Genomic DNA, 22,886 nt, shown 5'->3' on the forward strand with positions numbered 1-22,886 from the left:
ATGCAGATATATTTGCTCTTGTTTACAATACCGAGGTGTTAATTGTTTGCTCATGTTCTACAGAACACAGTGAGATTTTCTTAAATGGCCTCAATGCTTCAGTTTTCTTATGGAATTCTCAAACCTCATGGTAAATTGGTTGTCATGCATACCCCTGATTACACTTTGTGGAATTATATATGGAAAGTTGTATAGAGGGGAGGGATATTTTTGAACCTATAATGAAGGCCTAGTTCAAGTAATGTATATAGATTAATTTGTTGTACATTATGAATGAATGCAACTTTTCTCTGATAATGATTGTATTTTTGTGTGGTAGAGAAAACCCGTTCAGCAAGTGGTTTTGCCAATGGTATCTCTGGTGGTATTGAATTTGGTGGCACTGCTTCAAATCAAAATGACATTGGTAGGGGTCCATCTGGCCAAAGTGGATTTGATGTGAATGCAGTAAGTGGATTAGCTGACTCTAATTCTGCTACCAGTGAAACAGGTATTCTAAGTTGTTTCTTAGTTTCTGCTTTTGACATAAAAAGTCAATCAATTAGCAAAGCAGGGTGTTTCTTTTGACCAATACAGATTTTAATATTAGAGGAACTGATGGAAATGATTTTTAAATTCTGTTTGATTCTTAAAGGATCTGTATTATCTTTAACAGAAATCAGCAACTTAAACATTTTAATGAAGAGACAATTAGATTTAATGCTTTTATGAGGGAGCTTGGATCTGGTAGGGAGAGATCCAGTTTCTATCCCCAATCTTTCCTGCTAACCTTCTGTGGACTTTGGGAAAGCCACTTAAGCTCTCTTGTTCCCAAGTTTTGTCATAAGGAACAGAAAAATTTTGTTCACATGTTTCCGTACTTTTGTGATGCTAACTTCTGAAGTTTCAGCACTCCTATTTTAACTAGTTTCTTGAAAAAGAATGCCAGGAAAAAAAAATTACAAAAGTGTGAATAAATAGCATTTTATATTTTGGAGATTACAGTTGGTGGAAGAAGTTAGGGACAATAAAGTACATTAAATCTAGCTATTTTTGTGTCAGAGAAATTTATCTTAAAAGATGTGGTAATTGGTGGAAAACGGAAGAATAGAAAGGAGTTTGTTGGTAAATCCATGGGTTTTGGCTCTTATATCAGTGCTCAGGAATTCTGATCCAGACCTTTAAGAAAAAAATACAAATAATTTACATCCTTTGGTTTTGCTCTTGACAACTGTTGAGTTTTACACTTGCCTTTTGGTTTTAGTCTTGGTGGTGGAAAGAAGGGCGAATTTGTATGTGGTCTTGGTAATTCTGGCTTGTGTGGAGTGGGTGTCAGTGGTTTTGAACAAAAAGACTTTGCTAAAAAATGAAATAGGGAACATTCATAAAAATGAATAGGGAACTGGAAAATCAAGTCCAGTGATCTAAGTATTACTATTTAGGTTTTGTGCATAAAAAGTAGAGTCATAAGTTGTATTTAATTATTACCTGGTAACAATCTTTTTTTTTTTTTTTTTTCCATTTCAGCAGATAACACCAACACAAGACATAGGGATGGATTTAGTAGCAGTGTCTCTGGGAATTTGGGATTTGGTTTGGGGACATCTGATCAAAAGGGATTGGACATTGGTAGAGCTGACTGGAGTGAAATGAGCAACAGACGATCTGCTGGGGGTGAATCAATAGGTTTTGGATTTGATGCCCGTAGCCCAGGTATTCCAACTAAGACTCATTCCAGAAAATTTAAAATTAATTAACTAGTTGTTTAAAAATACACTTTTTAAATATTTAACAATCAACTAATTGTGTAAAATTAATTTTTAATAACATTTTAATTTTTCTGTCAGTTGGAACCGGGTCTTTTGGTTGGGAACTTGGAAAAAGGAAGGGCGATAATGCATTTGGTTTTGGAGCTTCTGGTTCGAGTTCATTTGGTGGCAGTGGCATTAATAGCAAAATAAAAATTGAAGGAAATCAAGTGGGTAGTTCTGGAGGACCCATTTCCAATGATCTAGGTATTGATATCTCATTTTTATGCATAAAAATTTCTGAATCATGAAATGTTTTCAATGTACTCTGTGACATCATTTTATATTCTGGAGGTGATACTGGTTTAAGAAATGCTGATAGCTCAAGTATTCCACTCAGTCTCTGTTCCTGAGAAATCCAATTGGATTTCAAACAGTCATTCTTTTATTTTGATATTATTTTGAATTTTCTATTAGTGGGAAGGCCTGGGTGTTTTGATTTTGGACTTGAGGGAAAGATATTTGGAACTGATTTTGGTTTTGGAGATTCTGGTTCAAATTGCTGTGGTGACATTGGACTTAGTGAAAATGGGGTAAAATATAATGATGAATATAGTTCCATGTTTTAGGTGTTGATGTTTAATTTCTGTGCATAAACAATATTTGAATCATAAAATTTATTGGAAAATGTTCTGACAACAATCATTTTACATTCTGCAGGTGGCATCAGTGCAAGAATTAGAGATAGTCTTTTTGATGGCATATCAGAAAATTTGAGATATGGTTTTGAGAAGTTTGGTCAAAAGGGATTTGGAAGCAGAGGATCTGACTGGAGTAAGAGCAGCAGGGAATCTGATGTCAGTGGCTCAGGTAGTCTAATCTTGGACTCTGCTCAGGTGAAATCTAAATTGATTTCAGCCTTTCATCTATTATTTTATAACATTTTTATTTCTCTGTTAGTGGAAAAGTCCTCATCCTCTGATTTGAAACATGGAGAAAGGAAACGTGAAGCTAAATTTGATTTTGGAGATTCTGGTTCAAATCGATTTGATGACATTGGCCTTAGTGAAAATGTAATAAAAGGTACTAGAGAATCTAATTTTAGTGGTATGAATGTTGACAGTTAATTTTTTGCTTAAAAACTTCTCAATTATAAAATTTATAATTAATGAATTTAATAATTTATAATTATTAAATATAACCTGTTGACAAACTTTTAATATTCTGGTAGAAGTACCAGTGCAAGAAGTGGTGGTGAGAATGCTGGTGAAAAGTTTGAATATCCAGGATTTGGTATGTGGGTATTTGGTAAAAAGGAATTTGGAGGCAGGGGATTGACAGAATGAGCAGCACCATGTGTGTTTTGTCTGGATCCTTGAATCTCAGGTCCAATGCCCACAACTTGGGCATTCTCCTAACCTGGACTCTTGGGGAAACTGAAATAGGTTTCAATTTTTTGATCATTTTTAATTTTTTTTTTAATGTTTATTTATTTTTGAGACAGAGAGAGACAGAGCATGAACGGGGGAGGGTCAGAGAGAGAGGGAGACACAGAATCCGAAACAGGCTCCAGGCTCTGAGCTGTCAGCCCAGAGCCCGACGCGGACCTCGAACTCACGGACCGCGAGATCATGACCTGAGCCGAAGTCGGTCGCTTAACCGACTGAGCCACCCAGGCGCTAAGTAACACTAAGAATTTTCCAATAGAGGGAAGGACTTGGTTATCTAATTTTGAAAATGGATAAAGGAAAGGTGAAACTCAATTTCGTTTTGGAGATTCTGGTTCAAATCCAATGGCCATGGTGGTACAGTCTTGGATGGAAATAGATTAGGAGGTACTGGAGGCCATAGTTCCAGGGCTCTAGGTATTTATGGTTAATTTCTGTGCAGAGAAAAATTCTGAATCATGGTATGCATAAAAAATAATTCTCATGACCATCATTTTGTATTCAGCAGGTGACTCAAATGCAAGAAATGGGGATGAATATTCTAGTGGTATCTCTGAAGACTCAGGATTCAATTTGGGGTCATCTGATCAGCAGGGATTTGGAATCAGTGGAATTGGTAGGAATGGAGAGAGTGGCAGTGGAATCGTGGGGGCTGGATACTTGAGTCCTGGATCTGATGTCAGTGGCACAGGTATCTTCACCTGGACTTTGTTCCCAAGAAATACAAATTAGTTTCTTCCTTCTTCATTTCTTTTAATCACACTTTTAATCAATTAATTGATTTTCCATTAGGAGAAAATACTCGGTCTTCTGGTTCTGGAAGTGGTGAAGGAAGGAAGGGTGCAGCTGGACTTGGTGTTGGTACTTCTGGACCAAATGAATTTGGTGAAACTGGCGTTAGTGGCACAGGTACCTGTGATACTGGAAAGGATGTTATTGGGTCTGGTTCCCATGGCCGAGAATTGGGATTTATGTCTGGCGTTTAGAGAGTCAGGATTCTAACATATGTTATAAAATAACAATGAAAATCATAAACATCACTAATGATATAAAAAGCAAGACAAAATCCTGAAATGATAAACTGTATTTAGACATGATCAGGAAAAAAAATCATTTAATATTTTTTGTAGAATGTGGAATGAATTTTGTGGCTGTGATTATATTTATATGGAGTTGTTTTTGTTGCCTTTATGCAAAATTGATTTGGAGTCACATATGTGAAGAGGTGATTTGTTGGGTTTGATCTTTGTGCTCTGGATCTGGACTTTAAATTATTTTGCAAGTTTATTTCTGATAAGAGTAAACAAATTCCATCCTTTTTGAACATCTCAAAATTTAATATTTCTTCTTAATGGAAGCATTAGAGTGAATAGTCTAAGAAGGTGGTATTTATTGTGATATGGGGACTATTTAGATTCTTCTATTGGAAAGTCTTGGGTGCCATTAGACTAAGTGATCTCAGAACTGTGGGCAGTAGATTCACTTCTAATGACTTAAGTGATCTGAAAGATATTCAGGATTCATACTTAGAAATCAACTTTGGGATTGATATATTTTTAAAAGGTAAAATCTAGTTAGCAAGAGATATACTTAGTGTAGTAATGGCTGACCTCAGTCAGGATTGACTATCAATGAATCTGTTCAGAAAAGGCTTGGTAATAAAGAAATAATAATTCACTTTTGGAATGTTCTTAATCTTTGGACATCAGTTTTGAGGTCAACACTTCAGTGGAACCGAGAAATTTGAGATCACTGATTATTTATTGCCATTGACCTTGTTTAAAACCAGTTAGTAAATTGGTTTAAGAGACACTGAATTTTTAACCCCTAGATCTGCTGCCATTAGCTCAGGTATTCCAGTTTAGGATGTGTTCCTGAAAAATGTATTAAGAAGTAGTTGTCTCTCCTCTTTCTATTGTGGAGTGATTACCAATCTGAGACTTCTCTGCTGTTTGGATATCAACTTTTGACTGCTTTCATGTTTTTCAAATGAGACAGACTTGTTTTAATTAGTGTTCTTTCCGGTAGTGTATCTAATAGCAGTAAATCTAGTGGCTTTGAAGTGGCAAGTTCTGGATCTGTTGGCATTATTGTCTTAACATTAGACATGTTGAGATGAACTCTCAGTTCAACTAGATCAGTTGTTTTCAGACTTCCAGTTTCTGTGAGTGCAGAACCCTTTGTTCAGTTGACATCTTAAAATGGTAGCTAGATTTTCCAAATGTAAAGCAATTCAAAGTGGGAGTGTGACTGAAACTGAGATAGGAGACCCTGGACCCTGTTTATGCAAACCTTTCTCTTTTCCTAAACACATTTTAAGGCAATTGATCTGGAGTAAGTTAATTTGATCATTTCATTTGGTGGCAAGGCATTTAATTTTGTTACTCCCACAGGTTGTTAAGTTGATTATATACATATATATAATGCATATATATATATGTATATATATGCATCAAATATGCATATATATGTGTATATATATATGCATTATATATATATATATATATATATATATATATATATATATATACAGCTTCACATTGTTCTAAATCTGCTAGCATTAGTATTGCTGAACTTGGATCCATGGTTTATCCATCAGATTTTAAAAACATTTTTTTTTCATATTTTACCAAGTAGTATGTATATACAGACTAACTATTTCGTATTAAAATAGGTGTCACAAGTCCAGCCGACCACAGTACCTCTGCACCACTCACTACACCAGGTAGTTTGACTTATGACTTCCAGTGCTTAACAATGCATATATATGATGTATGTGTATGTATCTGTGTGTTTATACATATATACATAATTCTGAAATTTAAGTGTTCTGTCGATTATTGATTTACTAGGACATGATATTATTATGTGTTTTCCATGTTGAAGTGAGCTTCTAAATGCTTCTCTTTGAGTACTAAAGTTTAGATCACCAACTGCATATTTTAAATAATTAATAATTAATAAGGTAGATTAAATTATACTTTAAGGGAACCTAAATAAAGCATAATACAACTTCTCCTTTGTCATTTTAGATACACTATTTTTAAATGGCTTTAAAAATAATTTATAAAGATATTATGTTATATTATATTACCTAAGAAAAGACAACTGTAGTAAAGGCAAGTGGCCTCAAGATACACAATAAATAACACGTGAAAAATATTTTATAGTTCTATCAAAATATTCACTTGTGTTGTTGTTGCTTTTCTATTCTGCTTGCTTAACTGCTCTAAGATTTCATATAAATTTACTTGGTTACATACAAGGGTCAATGCATTAAAAATAATCAGGGGAAGGTTTCAAGGTATATGAATTTCCCCTTTGATCAGTAGAATGAAGTTCTCTTCATATATAGATAATTGAATTATTAGTATTACACAGTAGACTGATTTAGTAAAATCTACCTTGGGCATGTTTAGCTAGTGACTCCCAATGAAAGTATGCTAGCAATGTTCTGTTTATGAAGTTGAAAATATAGTTCTGTAAGGGATACAGCATATGTTAGTAATTGTACATGACTCAAAATGAATAAGCTCATAATGATTTCTGAAAATACTATGGCTAATTGTACCAAAAATATGGTACAATTCAGAGATCATCATGTACATGACGGTGGCAAATCACAGATCTCACAAAATCAAATTATATGATCAGGATAAAGAAACCCACTGATGGCCTTCAATATCAGCTTCTAAATTCCTACGTAGAAACCCAAATATTCTGTATATTTAGAATCAATGTATGTTTTTAAGTTTAAATAATCTATGCATTATGTTAAATAGAAAAAGGATCCCATATTCCAGAAGCAACTCCGAAATACTCAGAAACAAATACAATTATTGGTAAGTAAAAAGGACTTTGATTTCTACCCATATTTTTATGTCCAAGCCAGCCAGTACCTAACCAATATTTTGAAACTAGTTGTAAACATTTGCCCGTCACCTATCCATTTTATCATTTTATGTTTGAATGACATCACATTCATACTATTTTCCTCAAAGATACATATACACACATATATACATAACACATATACATGAACGTATATAACATACATACGTATGTACATATACATGTACATAGAGAAACAATATTCTTTATACTTAATTGATATATGGTAACCAACTCGTATAACATTAGAAAGACTATTTCTACAAAAAGCAAAATAAACAGGCAAACAGACCACAACTCTGATCATATATATCTCCCCACAAGTAGAGACAATTTCCCTTTCCCATAGGAAACAAGATGTTTTTATTCATGTTTTGTTTGAGACAGAACAGCAACCTTTGTGTATTCCCAAGGATTCAGGCACTACTTTTAGTGTGTTTTTGCTCTGTGTGAGAAAGAAAAGTTCTTATTTAAGGTGGTGGCTGGGGAGAGCAGAAACTTTCAGTAATGTTTTATCTTGGTACACAAACACTTAAAAAAAACAAAGAACTATGAATATTCTACTCTAAATATTTTGTAGGCGAAGCTTCTACTTGGGGCAAAAGAGCATATAAAGCTTTCAATGGCCGCATCTTTTCCTTTGACTCGTCATGCGCATACACCTTCTGCCGTCATTGCGTGGAATCCGGAGAAGATTTCAATATTGAGATCAAAAGAAACAATAATAGTGATATTGAAAAAATAATAGTTAAAATCGACACTAATGACGTCTCTATTTTTGGTGATATCATCCTAGTTAATGAAGAAAGGTAAATGCCACAGTGTTATGGAAAAATACTATAGAATGACTTAAACTATCCTGAGCAAAAAGAGGGGTGCCTGGGTGGCTCAGGTGGCTAGGCATCCAACTTCAGCTCAGGTCATGATCTCCTGATTCCTGGGTTCAAGCCCCGCATCAGGCTCTGTGCTGACAGCTCAGAGCCTGGAGCCTGCTTCCGATTCTATGTCTCACTCTCTGCTCCCTGCTCATGCTCGGTCTCTCTATCTCTCTCAAAAGTAAATGAACATTAAAAAGATTTACAGTCACCTGAGCAAAAAAGAGAAAAGGTTGACTAGGAAAAGACGATACTCTTTTCCTATTTTGGTGCTCATATTCATTACATTAAATTCTTGGACAGGAGTCTATATATATTCCTATATTTATTCCTATAACAATTTATTTATTCCTATATTTATTCCTATAACAATTTATTTCTATAACTATATTTATTCCTATAACATGGTGGGGACAAACAACTAGTTTTGTTGTTTGACTATTTTGAGTACTTAGATTTGGGACAACATGCATATTCAACACATCTGTTAATAGAGTATTTCAATTTTCATTTGTATGTTTGTTAAAAATATGAGATTTTTCAATAGATTAAATTTAGGTCATTGTTTTTAGAAGTAGCAATTCATATTTGGAAGGGTGTAATATTTGAATAGTTTTCAGGATAAGAAGTTGAGACATGATATTCTACTTGTGAACATTTCAAATTATTTGATCATCTATTCCTTACACTGCACCAGTTTCTTCTTTTTAATTTCGCCAAAGCCCCAAAGATTTATTCGGTGTTCTTTAAAAGTCTTTCAAAAATTGGAAAAACAAAGCCATTGTGTCTCTTCTGAAATGGTAGGAAAAACAAAGCTGCAATATTTACTAGCCAGTATTAGATTTGTGATACTAAATATAGAACATGAATTATTAGAAAAACATATACTATTCTTACCCTTATGTGTACTTGTGCTTTAAACTTTTCAGTGTACAGATACCATATAACAATAAATTGATACACATTAAAAAATATGGAGACCATAATGTCCTGAATAGCCGCAGAGGAATCATGTCTTTAATGTGGGACAAAAATAACAAACTCTCAGTAAGTCTGTCTCTGATTTTCTTACATTCTTGGGCCTTTTGTTCTTTGCTTTCAGTTATGAAAAGAATACATTATAAGGAAAATAAGAGCTAACGTTTACTGAGAAATCTCTATATATTATTCACGTGCTAAGCATTATCTTATTTAATATTTAAAATACATTGAAGTACATACTGTTATTAATCTTATTTTATAGGTGATAGAACTCAGGAAATTCAGGCTAATAAAAGTTAAATTACCTACCCAAAGACACATAGTTAGTAAGAGATGGAGTCAGGAAATTTCCAACCTCTAGATCCTGGTCATTTAAGAAACGTCCTATAGTACTTCCTAAGTAACCAGCTTAGATAGAATTGAAAATGAATGGACACTGTCCTTTGGTTTGGGTAAATTACATTTTGAGGTATTTTCAATATTTTATAAACATGTACATGTAATTTTTTTTAAAAGCTTACTCTTCACAAGAAATATCCAACTTGTGGTCTCTGTGGTAACTTCAACAGCACTCCAGGTAAGATTTCAATGCATTAGGTCTAAGAAAATTGCTTCCTGAAAGAAAATTAGAAAATAATTACTCACATTTGGATAAATCCAACAGAAATTTGCATTTGTCTAAAGAATAAGAAATCATTAAAATAAAACAAAATTTATGTTGTCAACTTAGCTATATTTAGCTTGAAAATAATGTATATGTACATAATGAATCTCTTGAACTAAGCATTGTTTTCATTTTCAGGAGATGATATCAATGAACACATTGCCAATAGTAAAATTCCTGGTGATTGTCCCAAAGCTGTTAGTAAAAGCTATGATGTTTGTGAAGATGGCGTGCAGGTAAGAGATTTATATTTCACCTAGCAGCAAATTTCAGCACTATTTCCCTTTGTTTCAATTTAGATACCCAACATCCTCTTCTAAGCATTCATGCCTTATTCTTGGAATTGTGCAACTACTTTTTCTCTAATGTCCTTATAGTCTATTTCTCAGCTTTAGTTTAGCTGTAGATGCTAAAATAAGTTTTTTCCTAAAACATTATGATATTTACTATATATTAGTGTAACAATTCTGATTTTCTTTGCAGTTTTAGTTTGTCTGTAAAATGACATGCTTCACCTCTCCATTAAGTCTGCTGATGGATATTGATGGGCTCTTATGCTGTGGAAATCCATGTCCTGTGTCCCTAAAAACTACTTTCTGTTCTCCCTTACTTTTGCCCCAGATAGCCAATCTGAATTGTCATACTTTGTATACTTTGCTTTCTTTTTGAAAGAGTAATATGTAATTATTTTGACTACAATACTTGAAAATAGCCCTCTCTGAATTTTCTGCACTTTTGTAGTTCTGTCACATTGAATTTGATAGGTTGCATCCGTCTGTCTGTCTGTCTATCTATCTATCTATACTCTATTTATTGAGAGAGCACATGTGCACACATGTGTGCACGTATGTGAGGGGGCGGGCAGAAGGAGAGGGAGAGAGAATCTTAAGCAGGCTCCACACCCAGTGTGAAGCTAGAGGACATAGGACTCCATCTCACAAATGCGAGATCATGACCTGAGCTGAAATCAAGAGTCAGACATTTAAATGGCAGAGCAACCCGGGTGCCCCCTGTTGTTGTTGTGTTATTGTTGTTTAGGACAGGTTGCATTTTTTTAAAATATTTTTTTCTTTGTAGTATTCATTTATTACCTTTAATTTATTTTTTTTTAATTTTTTAATGTTTATTTTTTTTTCAATATATGAAGTTTATTGTCAAATTGGTTTCCATACAACACCCAGTGCTCATCCCAAAAGATGCCCTCCTCAATACTCATCACCCACCCTCCCTTCCCTCCCACCCCCCATCAACCCTCAGTTTGTTCTCAGTTTTTAAGAGTCTCTTATGCTTTGGCTCTCTCCCACTCTAACCTCTTTTTTTTTTCCTTCCCCTCCCCCATGGGTTTCTGTTAAGTTTCTCAGGATCCACATAAGAGTGAAAGCATATGGTATCTGTCTTTCTCTGTATGGCTTATTTCACTTAGCATCACACTCTCCAGTTCCATCCACGTTGCTACAAAGGGCCGTATTTCATTTTTTCTCATTGCCACGTAGTACTCCATTGTGTATATAAACCACAATTTCTTTATCCATTCATCAGTTGATGGACATTTAGGCTCTTTCCATAATTTGGCTATTGTTGAAAGTGCTGCTATAAACATTGGGGTACAAGTGCCCCTATGCATCAGTACTCCTGGATCCCTTGGGTAAATTCCTAGCAGTGCTATTGCTGGGTCATAGGGTAGGTCTATTTTTAATTTTCTGAGGAACCTCCACACTGCTTTCCAGAGGGGCTGCACCAATTTGCATTCCCACCAACAGTGCAAGAGGGTTCCCGTTTCTCCACATCCTCTCCAGCATCTATAGTCTCCTGATTTGTTCATTTTGGCGACTCTGACTGGCGTGGGGTGATATCTGAGTGTGGTTTTGATTTGTATTTCCCTGATGAGGAGCGACGTTGAGCATCTTTTCATGTGACTGTTGGCCATCCGGATGTCTTCTTTAGAGAAGTGTCTATTCATGTTTTCTGCCCATTTCTTCACTGGGTTATTTGTTTTTTGGGTGTGGAGTTTGGTGAGCTCTTTATAGATTTTGGATACTAGCCCTTTGTCCGATATGTCATTTGCAAATATCTTTTCCCATTCCGTTGGTTGCCTTTTAGTTTTGTTGGTTGTTTCCTTTGCTGTGCAGAAGCTTTTTATCTTCATGAGGTCCCAGTAGTTCATTTTTGCTTTTAATTCCCTTGCCTTTGGGGATGTGTCAAGTAAGAAATTGCTACGGCTGAGGTCAGAGAGGTCTTTTCCTGCTTTCTCCTCTAGGGTTTTGATGGTTTCCTGTCTCACATTCAGGTCCTTTAGGATAGGTTGCATTTATTTTATGACTGAATAAATGTTCACATATTCCTGTTTCAATCTAGAACAAAATTTTCCAGATCAAGATGTATGGATAGAATGGATAGAAGAGACTTTTTGTTTTCTCGACAATGGATGTTGCATTTCTAACCATCTTGTTACCTTCTAGCAAAGCAAATTAAGCCATGACTTTCTGTATCATCTTCTGTCTTTCTTGTGAAACCCTCTTTGGTTTTCAGTTAGAATTGCCTTCTCTTTTTCCTCTGTTACCCTATGCCACTCCTTACTACTTATGATAAGATACCATCCACAAAAATTTCCCATGTTTTTATGTTCCCTGTAAGATTATGCATTCGATGATGACAAGACTTATGTTTTATCTGTTGTGGTAGTTGTAAAATGTATGAGAACTTACTCCTGGTTGCTCAAAAATGTCATTTCAGTGATTATATAAATTTATATTAAAGTTAATGCAGGGGCTCCTGGGTGACTCATTCGGTTAAGCCTCTAATGCTTGGTTTTAGCTCAGGTCATGATCTCATGGTTCGTGAGATTGAGCCTTGCATTGGGCCCTGTGCTGACAGTGCAGAGCCTGCTTGGGATTCTCACTTTCCTTTTCTCTGCCCCTTCCCCACTCATGCTGTCTCTATGTCTCTCAAAATAAATACACATTACGAAGCTAATGCATATTTATTAAAGACCTGCTACATGCAAGATATTGTAGTAAGTTAAGAGGATACAAAGTTCTATTTTTTACTCTGAAGGAACCTGTAATTTAGTGAGAAAACTATACAAAAATAATAAATGAAAATCAATCCATGAAGATTTTATTTCAGTTAATCTTATACCTAACCTGGAGAATGTTATCAGTTGTCTTAGGCTTAATTGGTACAAATTATACATTTGCTTAACAGTGGTTTTTATATTTCTCTGTTACAAACATGTTAAGAAAGAAAACAGCTACGTGGTAGTTAAAAAATATAGACATTTAAATATTTTTGGGTTCAGTAATATATGTGTTTACTTTCTTAACCAACATGAGAACAAATATGTTGTCTCTGGAGCCAACTCACATGGCCCCCACTAAGAAAGCACACATTCGCTCTATTTTACTGCCATGGTTGCTCATCAAATATAAGAATATTAATAGATAAAGGGCCAATGTCCCTTCTGTCTATTGTGGTATCAGTCATTTACCATCCCACTCTCTGGCATCAACAATCTTTATTTTTTCTCACCCTTCCATTTTCTCAAGTTGTAAACTTCATGTCACCTTTAGAGACATTTTGGTTGAGTGTAGGTACAACAATTTTTGAAGCTGTTGTACAACAATCCATAACGCCATAAGTGAAGTGTTCTTTTAGGAGTCACTGTACCGAGTATAATACTTTAAAACTCTCCGTTTCAACCAGAAGTCAACAACTCTTCCTGCCAAAGCTACAGGTTATCATGCAGAATCAAACATGTCTGAATTTATCTTTTCCTAAATGTTTATTTGATTGTCCATTTTTTTATGTTTCAATAAAACTTCATGCTTTATTTTGTAGCACTGTGACAAAATTATTGGAACTTACTTTGAGAAATGTAGAAAGGTCACCACTTTATCCAATGACTACAGAATGATCTGCATTGATGAGTACTGCCAAAATAGAGACAAAAATTCTACGTGTGACACTTACACAGAATTGTCCCGCCTCTGTGCCTCAGATGGTCCCGGTCCCTACGTATCCTGGCGAGATGATTCTGATGTGGTTTGTGGTAGGTTTTAAATTGTATTGCAGATTCCAAGACAGAAAGTGTCTATAGCACTTTAAAATTGAGCTATATTTCAAAGTAATCTTTTCAAATGACTGTAAGCCCTGAAAGGGATCTTAGAGATGTTAGAGTCCTATCTCTCACAGATACTTGTGAGGAAACTGAGACCTGTATTGGCGAAATGACTTGCCGTAAGTTGCACCGCTTTGTGTTAAGATCTCAGTTAGGAAATTTATAGTCTTTACAATTAGTAAAAGTTACTGGGAAAAATGAGAAATTCTGTAAAAATTGAAAATAGTGGAAAAGTTATCAAAAGTATATTGATTAGTACTATGATTTCCTTTCAAAAAAATAAAGCATAGAGATGAGTTTCACACAAATATAAATATACTTTCAACCTATGTTTAGCTAAATCCTTAGAAGTTAAAATATGAGTAGAATATCAATTCCAAAGTAAGATGCGATGATATATATAAGTACATTTCCTCCTAATTTTTGTCTTTGTTTTTTTATTTTTTCTCCAGATTAAATATTGTATCATAAAATAATGCATGAAAAATTGGCACAATTTAGTTGTGCTGAGTATTTTTAAAGACTGACTCATATCTTGAACATTAGACTCAAAGAAGCTCATTTGAAAAGATCCCCACTAAAGTATTATCTATTTATCACATTCATTTCCTCTAATTTCCATGTATACCTATATCTATATTTCTCTAGAAAAACCTAGATGCCCAGAAAAACATATCTACAAAGAATGTGGTCCCTCAAACCCTGCAACTTGTTCTAATGTGGCTCCTTTTCAAGACAGTGAATGTGTGAGTGGCTGCACCTGCCCAGAAGGTAATACACCCTATGAGAGTATTTACACTGAAACAACTGAAAACAGTGCTTCTAGTATGGTGGGTCTTATTTCTAACTAGATATTTAATGAAATCATCTATTCATAATCCATCCTTCTAGCAAACTGCAGAAGAGGGCAAGAGAGAGACTTACAAAGTTAATGTGTATGTCTATGTCTATGGTACCTGAGGGCCATAGTGCTCCACAGATCATCCTCTAGTCTTATATTGCGCTCAGTAGAAATACTCTATGGCTCAGAAAATTATACTCTTGTCAGTTCTCAAACTGAAGTAATTGCTTAAATGGAACTTACCATTTCAAGTGCATGTTTACACTTGAAGGAACTAGCTCAGGAGCACCTGGGTGGCTCAGTCAGTTAAGCGTCAGACTTAGGTTCAGGTCATAATCCCACAGTTGTGGGTTTGAGCCCCGAGTCTTGCACTGAGCTCTGTGCTGACGGCTCAGAGCCCGGAGCCTGCCTCGGATTCTGTGTTTCCCTCTCTCCGCCCCTCCTCCACTCATGCTCTGTCTCTACTTGTCTTAAAAACAAATATACACTTAAAATATTTATTAAAAAAAAAGAACTAGCTCAAGAGTGATTTCACAATTCACTGCTTGAGAATTTACTGATGTTTATATAATTCTGAGATCAATATAATATATTTATTCCAGGTTACCTATTGGACGATATTGAAGAAAAAGGGAGATGTGTATTAAAGGCTAAATGTCCCTGTGAATCAAATGGAAAGATCTATCAGTCAGGAGAAGTCCGAGATGGTCCTTGTGGTTCTCAGTGGTAGGTGCATGCTTTTTGCCCACATTTTATTAATAGCAAAATAATACTAATAGTTTAATCAATTTAAAATAATTCCTAAGTACTTAAAATAAACTTTCCAGAAATAAAATGCAACCTCACTGTATTTTCTGTGTTCATATTTGCCTTTTATCTTTTAAGGAAAGTTTAGTGTGTTTTTAAAATAAAATGTATACGCTTTCTATGTATCTTTAAAAGGTAATGCTTTTCACTAACTGAAGTAGTGTTTCAAATAGTAAGCCAATTAGTGGTTGCAAATATAAAGCAAAGAATAATATAAGAGTATGGTTACAACAAGGAAACAATAATTGTGCAAAATGCCAAGAATATTTAATAAAATGTATAATCAGAAACAATCTAATACTTTTCAAATAATTTTTATGAGGCTACATTGGTGAAGGCATATTTAATCTTTATTTATATATTTTTATTTATATATTATATATATTTATAATATTTATGGATATATTTAATGAGTGAATTTTAATGTGCCAAAAATTAGTGTGGACTATTTGAGTTCAGCAGCAATATGTTGATCAGAGAGAGTTCCCCATTTCTCATTACAACTTTTCTCTGAAACTCCAAATTTGTGCAGAAGTCCAGAGGACTTTTCTAGAAATGTATTATGCCCTTGTAGGGAAATAATCTGACTCAATGAAAGCTAATCTATTATTGATATTATAATATGTTCTTTATAAATGAGAAATGTTCTTGTTAGTGTGGTCATAATGCATTAGTAATAATTGTATATAACAATAGCTATGATTTATTGAATATCTATGACAGTGCTATCCAGGAGAAATATCACATGAGTCACAAATATGACCCACATATATAATTTAACACTTTTTAGTTGATGCATTTTTAAAAAGCAAAATGAAAGAGGTAGAATGAATTTTAATTCTGTATTTTATATACCCAAAATACAGTATTATCATTTAAAAATGAAATTAGTATGCAAAGTTAATGAGAGATTTTATGATCTGTTTTTCAGATTAAGTCTTAGAAGTCTGTGTGTATTTTACATTTACAGCAGATCTCAATCTGGATGAGTCACTTTCAAGTAATCAATAGCTATATGTCTCTATGCTATATTGAACACTGCAGGTCTACAGTGTGGCATTTAGCAGGTGTCTTAGTACTAATAGTGAAATGGGTTCCATTTAAACAAACCTGAAATCCAGTTTAAAAGTTTTTATATGTTTAATTCAGGCCGAAACTATTATTTTAGCCCATGGCATTCAAGTCTTTTAAAAAAACAGGATGCCACCATCAATGAGACGTTTGATCAGAGTTGAGATGTTGAGTGGGAAACAAAGGTGTTCTAATAGGGGCTCCTGGCTGGCTCTGTTTGAAGACATGTGACTCTTGATCTTGGGGTCATGAGTTCGAACCCCATGTTGGGTTGTAGAGATTACTTAAAAACTTAAAACAAAAAAGATGGTCTAATAAAACTTAAGTAAATGTCTTAGTTTAAATTTTGATTTTTAACGTTGGGATATTTATTTTGGCCATAGAGAAAACACAGCTGATGACCTTTAATGTAACCATTGCATTTTACCAGCACATGCCAAGAAGCAAAGTGGTCTTGCACTGAAGCATTATGTCCTGGAAGATGTAAGGTGGAAGGAAGTTCAATCACCACCTTTGATGGTGTTAAATATAACCATCCTGGAAACTGTCATTTCTTGGCCATCCACGTATGTAATAGCCTGGAACAGTTGAGAAAACTGATGCACGTGCCAAGCTGTTTTTCATCCAATTTAAAACACAATCTTCACTTCAAATTACTATTTAAAAAATAAATAACAAGCAGCCCTTCAATTATTTGTTACATATTTTGTTATCTGTTTTCTGTCACATGTTGACATTGACCATAAGTATTACATGCACTTCTTAGAAATTCCTTGCTAAACAAACCAACAAACCCCAAAATTCCCTTCATCACTAATAATTTTCTAAGTACACTGGAAAAATATTTTCTTCTGCTTTTCTTTGCATGTTTTCACTAGTGCCTCAATTGAAACTATCTTTTATGTTCCATGAAACATCTTCCTTTTTCAGTTACCCCTTTACATTTATTTTTAGTTTTTATAATATACTATCACTAGTATGATAGAAGCTATCCTGACTTTTAAATTCTGTTCAGTACTAAAATTTTAAGTAATCTGGATTTCAGTAAAAGGGGAATTCCATCTTGTATCTTGTGCCTATAGCCAGCCTGAAAATATAATTTTGTTTAATCGTTTGGTAAGGAACCAAGATGAGCAGAATTTGTTACTCCTAAAGTGAGAGGGATGGCTCAAGTCCAGTAGTCTGAAAAATTCTGTCCTGGCTACTAAAAGACCATTTTCCAAATCTTTCTTCCTTTTATGCTCCTCACATAATCTGTGAGGGTGGGGGATGGGCAAACTGAAAGGGAAATAACACCAAAACATGTGGAATATTTGCTTCTCCTATATTAGATTCCTAGATCGTGCAGAGAGAACTGGAAGTCAATGTTTGACATGACTTATATTTTGGTTTTACAAATTAAATACCTTTCACATTGGGTTTAAACAGACATTGTGGATTGTCCAGAGAATAAACAAGCTATGTCATCTCTAATTCCTATTCATCTCTGCAATGCAGCACATTCCCTTGGAGGAGATGACAAAAAGTAAAGATAAAAGAAAAAAATGAGGACTATGAAAACCCACCAATCAGACTATACTAACCCACCAATCAGATATAGTTTATGGAAGATACTTGGACCTTCTGTAAAGCGGCCATTTCTACACTTACCATGAACTGAACGAGGTTTTACTTTCAGAGCAGACAGATTATATGTAGGAATTGTACATGTTTTAAATGCAAACATGCATTGTGAATGAATCATGCAGTAATAGCATATAATCAATGACATTTAATAAATGTATCAATGAAATGCATTTTTTAACAGGATAAAGATTGGTCTGTTAGCGTTGAACTTCGTCCCTGTCCAAATGGTCAGTCAGGAACGTGCTTAAATAGTGTTACACTCCTCTTGAATTCGGTGAGTAGTCCACTCCCTAAAGTTTATCCAGAGCAAAATAAAATCAATTACTTCACAAATTCAGAATTTTTGTGTTAGAAGAGAGGCTTTACTCTGTAAACTGAAATAACAAGTGATATTGTACAGAAAATTGATAATGTCCCTGGAAGAGGTAGGATACTTAAGGATACTAAGGATCCTTAAGTACATAAAAGTTATCATACGTATACAACTAATGCACTAATTACAGATCAACTTATGTGCTTATTAAATTATTAAACTCTGTGGGCCATTTAAAAGGCAATTATATTTGTTTAGAATTTCATGTATTTGGAAGTGACATTGTGAAAGGAAATAGACCTAAATGGTGAGGGAGGACATTGAGACTTGTCTTTGGTACTTAGAAGGCTTCTGACATTTAGAAATGTAAGTTATCTTCTTGAGTTTCAGTTTCCTCATCTACAAATTAGGGATGGAAATTCCTTTACAATACTTCTCAAAGAATTGGTATAAGAAGCAATGAAAAAACATATGAGGAGTGCTTAAAAAATGTTCTGTATTTTAGATATTAAAAATTAATTTAAGGAGTGCCTGGGTGGCTCAGTCGGTTCAGCATCCAACTTCGGCTCAGGTCATGATCTCCCCGTTCATGGGTTCAAGACCTGCGTCAGGCTCTGTGCTAACAGCTCAGAGCCTGGAGCCTTCTTCAGATTCTGTGTCTCCCTATCTCTCTGTACCTCCCCCGTTAGCACTCTGTATCTGTTTTTATTATTAGTAAATGATAATTACTATTTATTTATCATCACCATAGTAATTATATATAATAAAAATATATTATTTTATTTGTATTTTATTTAATATTAAAATAATAAGATAAAATTAATCTAGTAAAATTAAACACTTTATGGCATAAAAATGAAGGTGCATATATTGCATTAAAATGAATTAGTATTACAAATTAACATGAACTAACAATTGTTTTAAATATCAGTCTGTTTCAGTTGACAAATATATATTCAATAGAGATGGAACAGTCACAAATGATAAGATTAGAAATCAAGGTTATTATTATTCAGGTAAGTTTAATAAATCCACTTAAATGTAAGATGCATTCACTTATTCAATTTTTAAGGATATCAAATGTGTGTTTTTTAACACATGAAAATATAAAGCCATTTTAATGAATTAAAAATTGTTCACTATTTAAATTATTACTCTTAATGTTAATAATTATTTTAACAGACCAAATGCAGATCTTCAAAGCATCTTCCTCATACCTTCAAGTAGAAACAAACTTTCATGTAAAGATGCAGATACAGATTGTTCCTGTGATGCAATTATATGTTTCCATGCCACCCAACCAATTCACAGACACTGTAGGTAAGTCCCCTGGATATGTTTTTATTTCCAAGGTTCTAATGTTACTATCACTTATTTTAATTTTCAATTGTTTCTCAATTAATGACATTATGCATAAAGCATTTTTACTTAATCTTCCTTTCAATATTGCAGTAAAACAGTTTCAACTTACAGTAAAGATGGTTTTATTTATTACAAAATCTATTCCTAAATGGTTTTCCACAAATTTAAGGTTTTTAAATTAAGGCGTTTTAAAGTCAGGTTTGATAATATAGGATATATATCACTTTGCTAATGTAGATTACCAGAGCTTTTGCCTGTAGAAGATGAAAATATTATACTTAGACATCTTTTGAATATCAAGTTTCAAACACAAACTACATTACAATTTGTCTTCCTGCTGATAGATCACATGTTCTTATTTTTCACTGTTGTTTTCTGTCATAGAAATCAGCTCCCACATAGTGTCATGGATGTCAGATAAAACAAAACAGTGGCAAATCCCACAGCTACTAATTTCAAAAGTCTAAGCTTTTGCACCATGTCTTTACTTGAAAAGGTGACTTATTTATACATAGGGAAAAAAATGTAATCCCTGGATCCAGATCAAATGCATATGGCCCTTAACATGATTCAACTCTCCACACTACAACTGAAAATGTGCAGTCCCAAACATCCTATTTGTAAGCATGTTTCCCCCCACCTTGTCAGAGGAGGTTAAGTAAGCTATAGTGACAAACAGGAAACACACAATATTTATGGAAAATAGTGTCTCAGTGCTCTTGGTATTTGAATAAAATGGGATATTAATCTGAAGTGTCATGAATTTTGCTTGTATGTGTAAAGACTAACCAAGACATACACGCTCAGGTAGCTTCTATGTGTTTTGATTTGAGTGAAGAACTGAATATGAGGTGAGACTATGAATCCAAAAAGGCGAGTAGGTGAGGAAATGTTAAAATTTGTTTTGTGCTCTATACAGGACTCTGTGGTTCCTACAACAACAGAGCAGAGGATGATTTCATGTCAAGTCAGAATATATTGGAGAAAACGTCTCAGGCATTTGCTGATTCTTGGGAAATGATGCCCTGTCCTAAAGGAAACCCCACTTCGTGCATCAGTATAGAAAAAGGTATTGGTAATTGAACATTAAACTCTGTGATTAAATATTTGGTACTAGGAATTGTATACTTACTCTGTTAACGATATGAGACTCTCAGATAATCCTGCTTTTAGCTAGTGCTTGTTTTACTCTACCTGTTTTACAGGGAACAGTGGAGAAACAGTCTGGCTGGCTGAGAGCGCAACTAGAAAACACATCTTTCATTGGGGAGGGGGATCAACATATTTGTCTTTTTCTATACTCATTCTTTTCCTTCTTTGACAGTTTTCTTCATAGCTATAGAACAGTAGGGTTAGAGGAAATTTTACAGATCATTTCGTTTATTATTCTTACCCTTTATTTTAGGCATGGAAATGATCATTGGTTGAAATAATGAGACTCCCCCAAATTGCTCAGCTACTTAACAATAGAGCTGTAGCTAGATCCACATCTCCTAACTACTGCTATCATGTCTGTTAATTATACCAACCCCCAAATACAGATCTTATGAGGAAAACTTTACACTTGTAGGATTCAGCTCATGTTTTAGCTTACCGAAGATTTCCATAAATATTGGTTCCATTTATTCCCACAAACACTCATGAAGAGCACGGACGTAGTTATTATCTCCATTAAGGTTGATGTTGATAATGGACTCCAGATAGAGTGTACTTAATAAGGGTTAAAGATGAATCTGTCACCCAAGTATTTTATTTTTATTTATTTAATTAAAATATTTTTATTGAAGTACAGGTGACACCCAATCTTATGTTGATTTCAGGTGCACAGCATTGTGATTCTACAAGTCTATACAATATGTCATGCTTACCACAAGTGTAGCTACTGTCTGTCACCATACCATGTCATTACAACACAACGGATTACATCCCCTATACTGTACCTTTTATCCCTGGGACTTATGCATTCCATAACTACAAGTCTGTATCTCCCATTCCCCTTCACCCATTTTGCCCATCCCCCAATCCCCTTCCCCTCTGGCAAACATCAGAGTCCTCTGTATTTATCGGTCTGTTTCTGATAATCCAAGTATTTTGAATCAAAGACTTGCTCTGATTGTTCCCATACTTAGTGTTGTTGATTTTAACAAACACTTTATGTTACTTCTTTCGTAAATAATGGAATTCAATGGAAAGTAAGTTAAAATATATTGTTTATATGTTAATCAATTGTCTCTAAATTAATCTCCATATTTGAAGCAAATGTCTGATCAGCTTTTGACAATATTTAAAAATTACAAAGCAATTTCTTTTGAAAGTTTCATCTACTTGTTTTGACTAATGAAAGGGGTTGATAGAAGCATTAACATCCACATGGTAATATGCATTTGAAGGTTCAATTTTCATGTTATTTTGTTTTGTAGGTGTTGCAATGAAAATAATTAAAATGAGAATAAATGAAAACAAATGTATATCTCATAAGAACCCAGGCCAATTTTTGTTAAGGAGACTATATTAACACTTTTGAGAGCTATATAAATTAACTATTTCTATTTTCAATATTTTATATTTAACTTAAAATACAGAAAATGAAACTATGCTGTAATAAGCTGTCAGTAATATTAACATAAAAAATGGTAATACCTGGTTAAAAGTTTGTCAAATTTTAGGAATAATTGGCCTCAATGTCCTTTTATTTTTATTTATTTTTTAAATGTTTATTTATTTATTTATGAGAGAGAGCGAGAGCACAAGCAGGGGAGGAGCAGAGAGAGACAGAGGGACACAGAATCCAAAGAAGGCTCCAGACTCAAACTCACAAATCATGAGATCAAAGTCAGATGCTTAACTGACTGAGCCACCCAGGTACACCTAGAAACAATTGGCCTCAGTGTCCTCTTAATAGATTCAGTCAGCTTCTTTATTGCATCCTGGTGACAGTAACTTTTAAAAGCCAATTGAAAGATGGTTAAAAAAATTAGCAATCCTTCTTCTAGTCACTGACATCATCTTTAAGTATTTCCAAATCATTGAGCAAAGCATTTGTTACTCAGATGTTATTTTTGTGAACTTCATTTTCTGTTAATTTAATACAAGAAGTGATTTACGAAGCAACCAAATATCAATTCAGCCCGTAAAAAATAAAATGTGTGTTTGAATTGTTGAT

At 34.1% G+C, this 22,886-nt stretch overlaps 1 protein-coding gene across 1 annotated transcript in view; it reads left to right on the forward strand.

Moving 5' to 3' along the window:
* MUC19 (mucin 19, oligomeric) overlaps positions 1–22,886 on the forward strand; it is a 137,532-nt gene that overhangs the window by 26,964 nt on the left and 87,682 nt on the right. The window contains exons 4-25 of the mRNA XM_053199622.1: positions 320–490; positions 1,507–1,692; positions 1,827–1,994; positions 2,448–2,597; positions 2,688–2,810; positions 2,959–3,020; positions 3,653–3,866; positions 3,968–4,015; positions 5,850–5,900; positions 6,958–7,017; positions 7,647–7,875; positions 8,871–8,988; positions 9,439–9,499; positions 9,725–9,822; positions 13,424–13,634; positions 14,352–14,474; positions 15,147–15,270; positions 16,853–16,988; positions 18,230–18,322; positions 19,293–19,377; positions 19,544–19,681; positions 20,643–20,792. Of these exons, the coding sequence (XP_053055597.1) occupies positions 320–490; positions 1,507–1,692; positions 1,827–1,994; positions 2,448–2,597; positions 2,688–2,810; positions 2,959–3,020; positions 3,653–3,866; positions 3,968–4,015; positions 5,850–5,900; positions 6,958–7,017; positions 7,647–7,875; positions 8,871–8,988; positions 9,439–9,499; positions 9,725–9,822; positions 13,424–13,634; positions 14,352–14,474; positions 15,147–15,270; positions 16,853–16,988; positions 18,230–18,322; positions 19,293–19,377; positions 19,544–19,681; positions 20,643–20,792 (2,799 nt within the window). The remainder of the gene's footprint in view (positions 1–319; positions 491–1,506; positions 1,693–1,826; positions 1,995–2,447; positions 2,598–2,687; positions 2,811–2,958; positions 3,021–3,652; positions 3,867–3,967; positions 4,016–5,849; positions 5,901–6,957; positions 7,018–7,646; positions 7,876–8,870; positions 8,989–9,438; positions 9,500–9,724; positions 9,823–13,423; positions 13,635–14,351; positions 14,475–15,146; positions 15,271–16,852; positions 16,989–18,229; positions 18,323–19,292; positions 19,378–19,543; positions 19,682–20,642; positions 20,793–22,886) is intronic.

Source organism: Acinonyx jubatus, chromosome B4, assembly GCF_027475565.1.
Source record: "Acinonyx jubatus isolate Ajub_Pintada_27869175 chromosome B4, VMU_Ajub_asm_v1.0, whole genome shotgun sequence".
NCBI lineage: Eukaryota > Metazoa > Chordata > Mammalia > Carnivora > Felidae > Acinonyx > Acinonyx jubatus.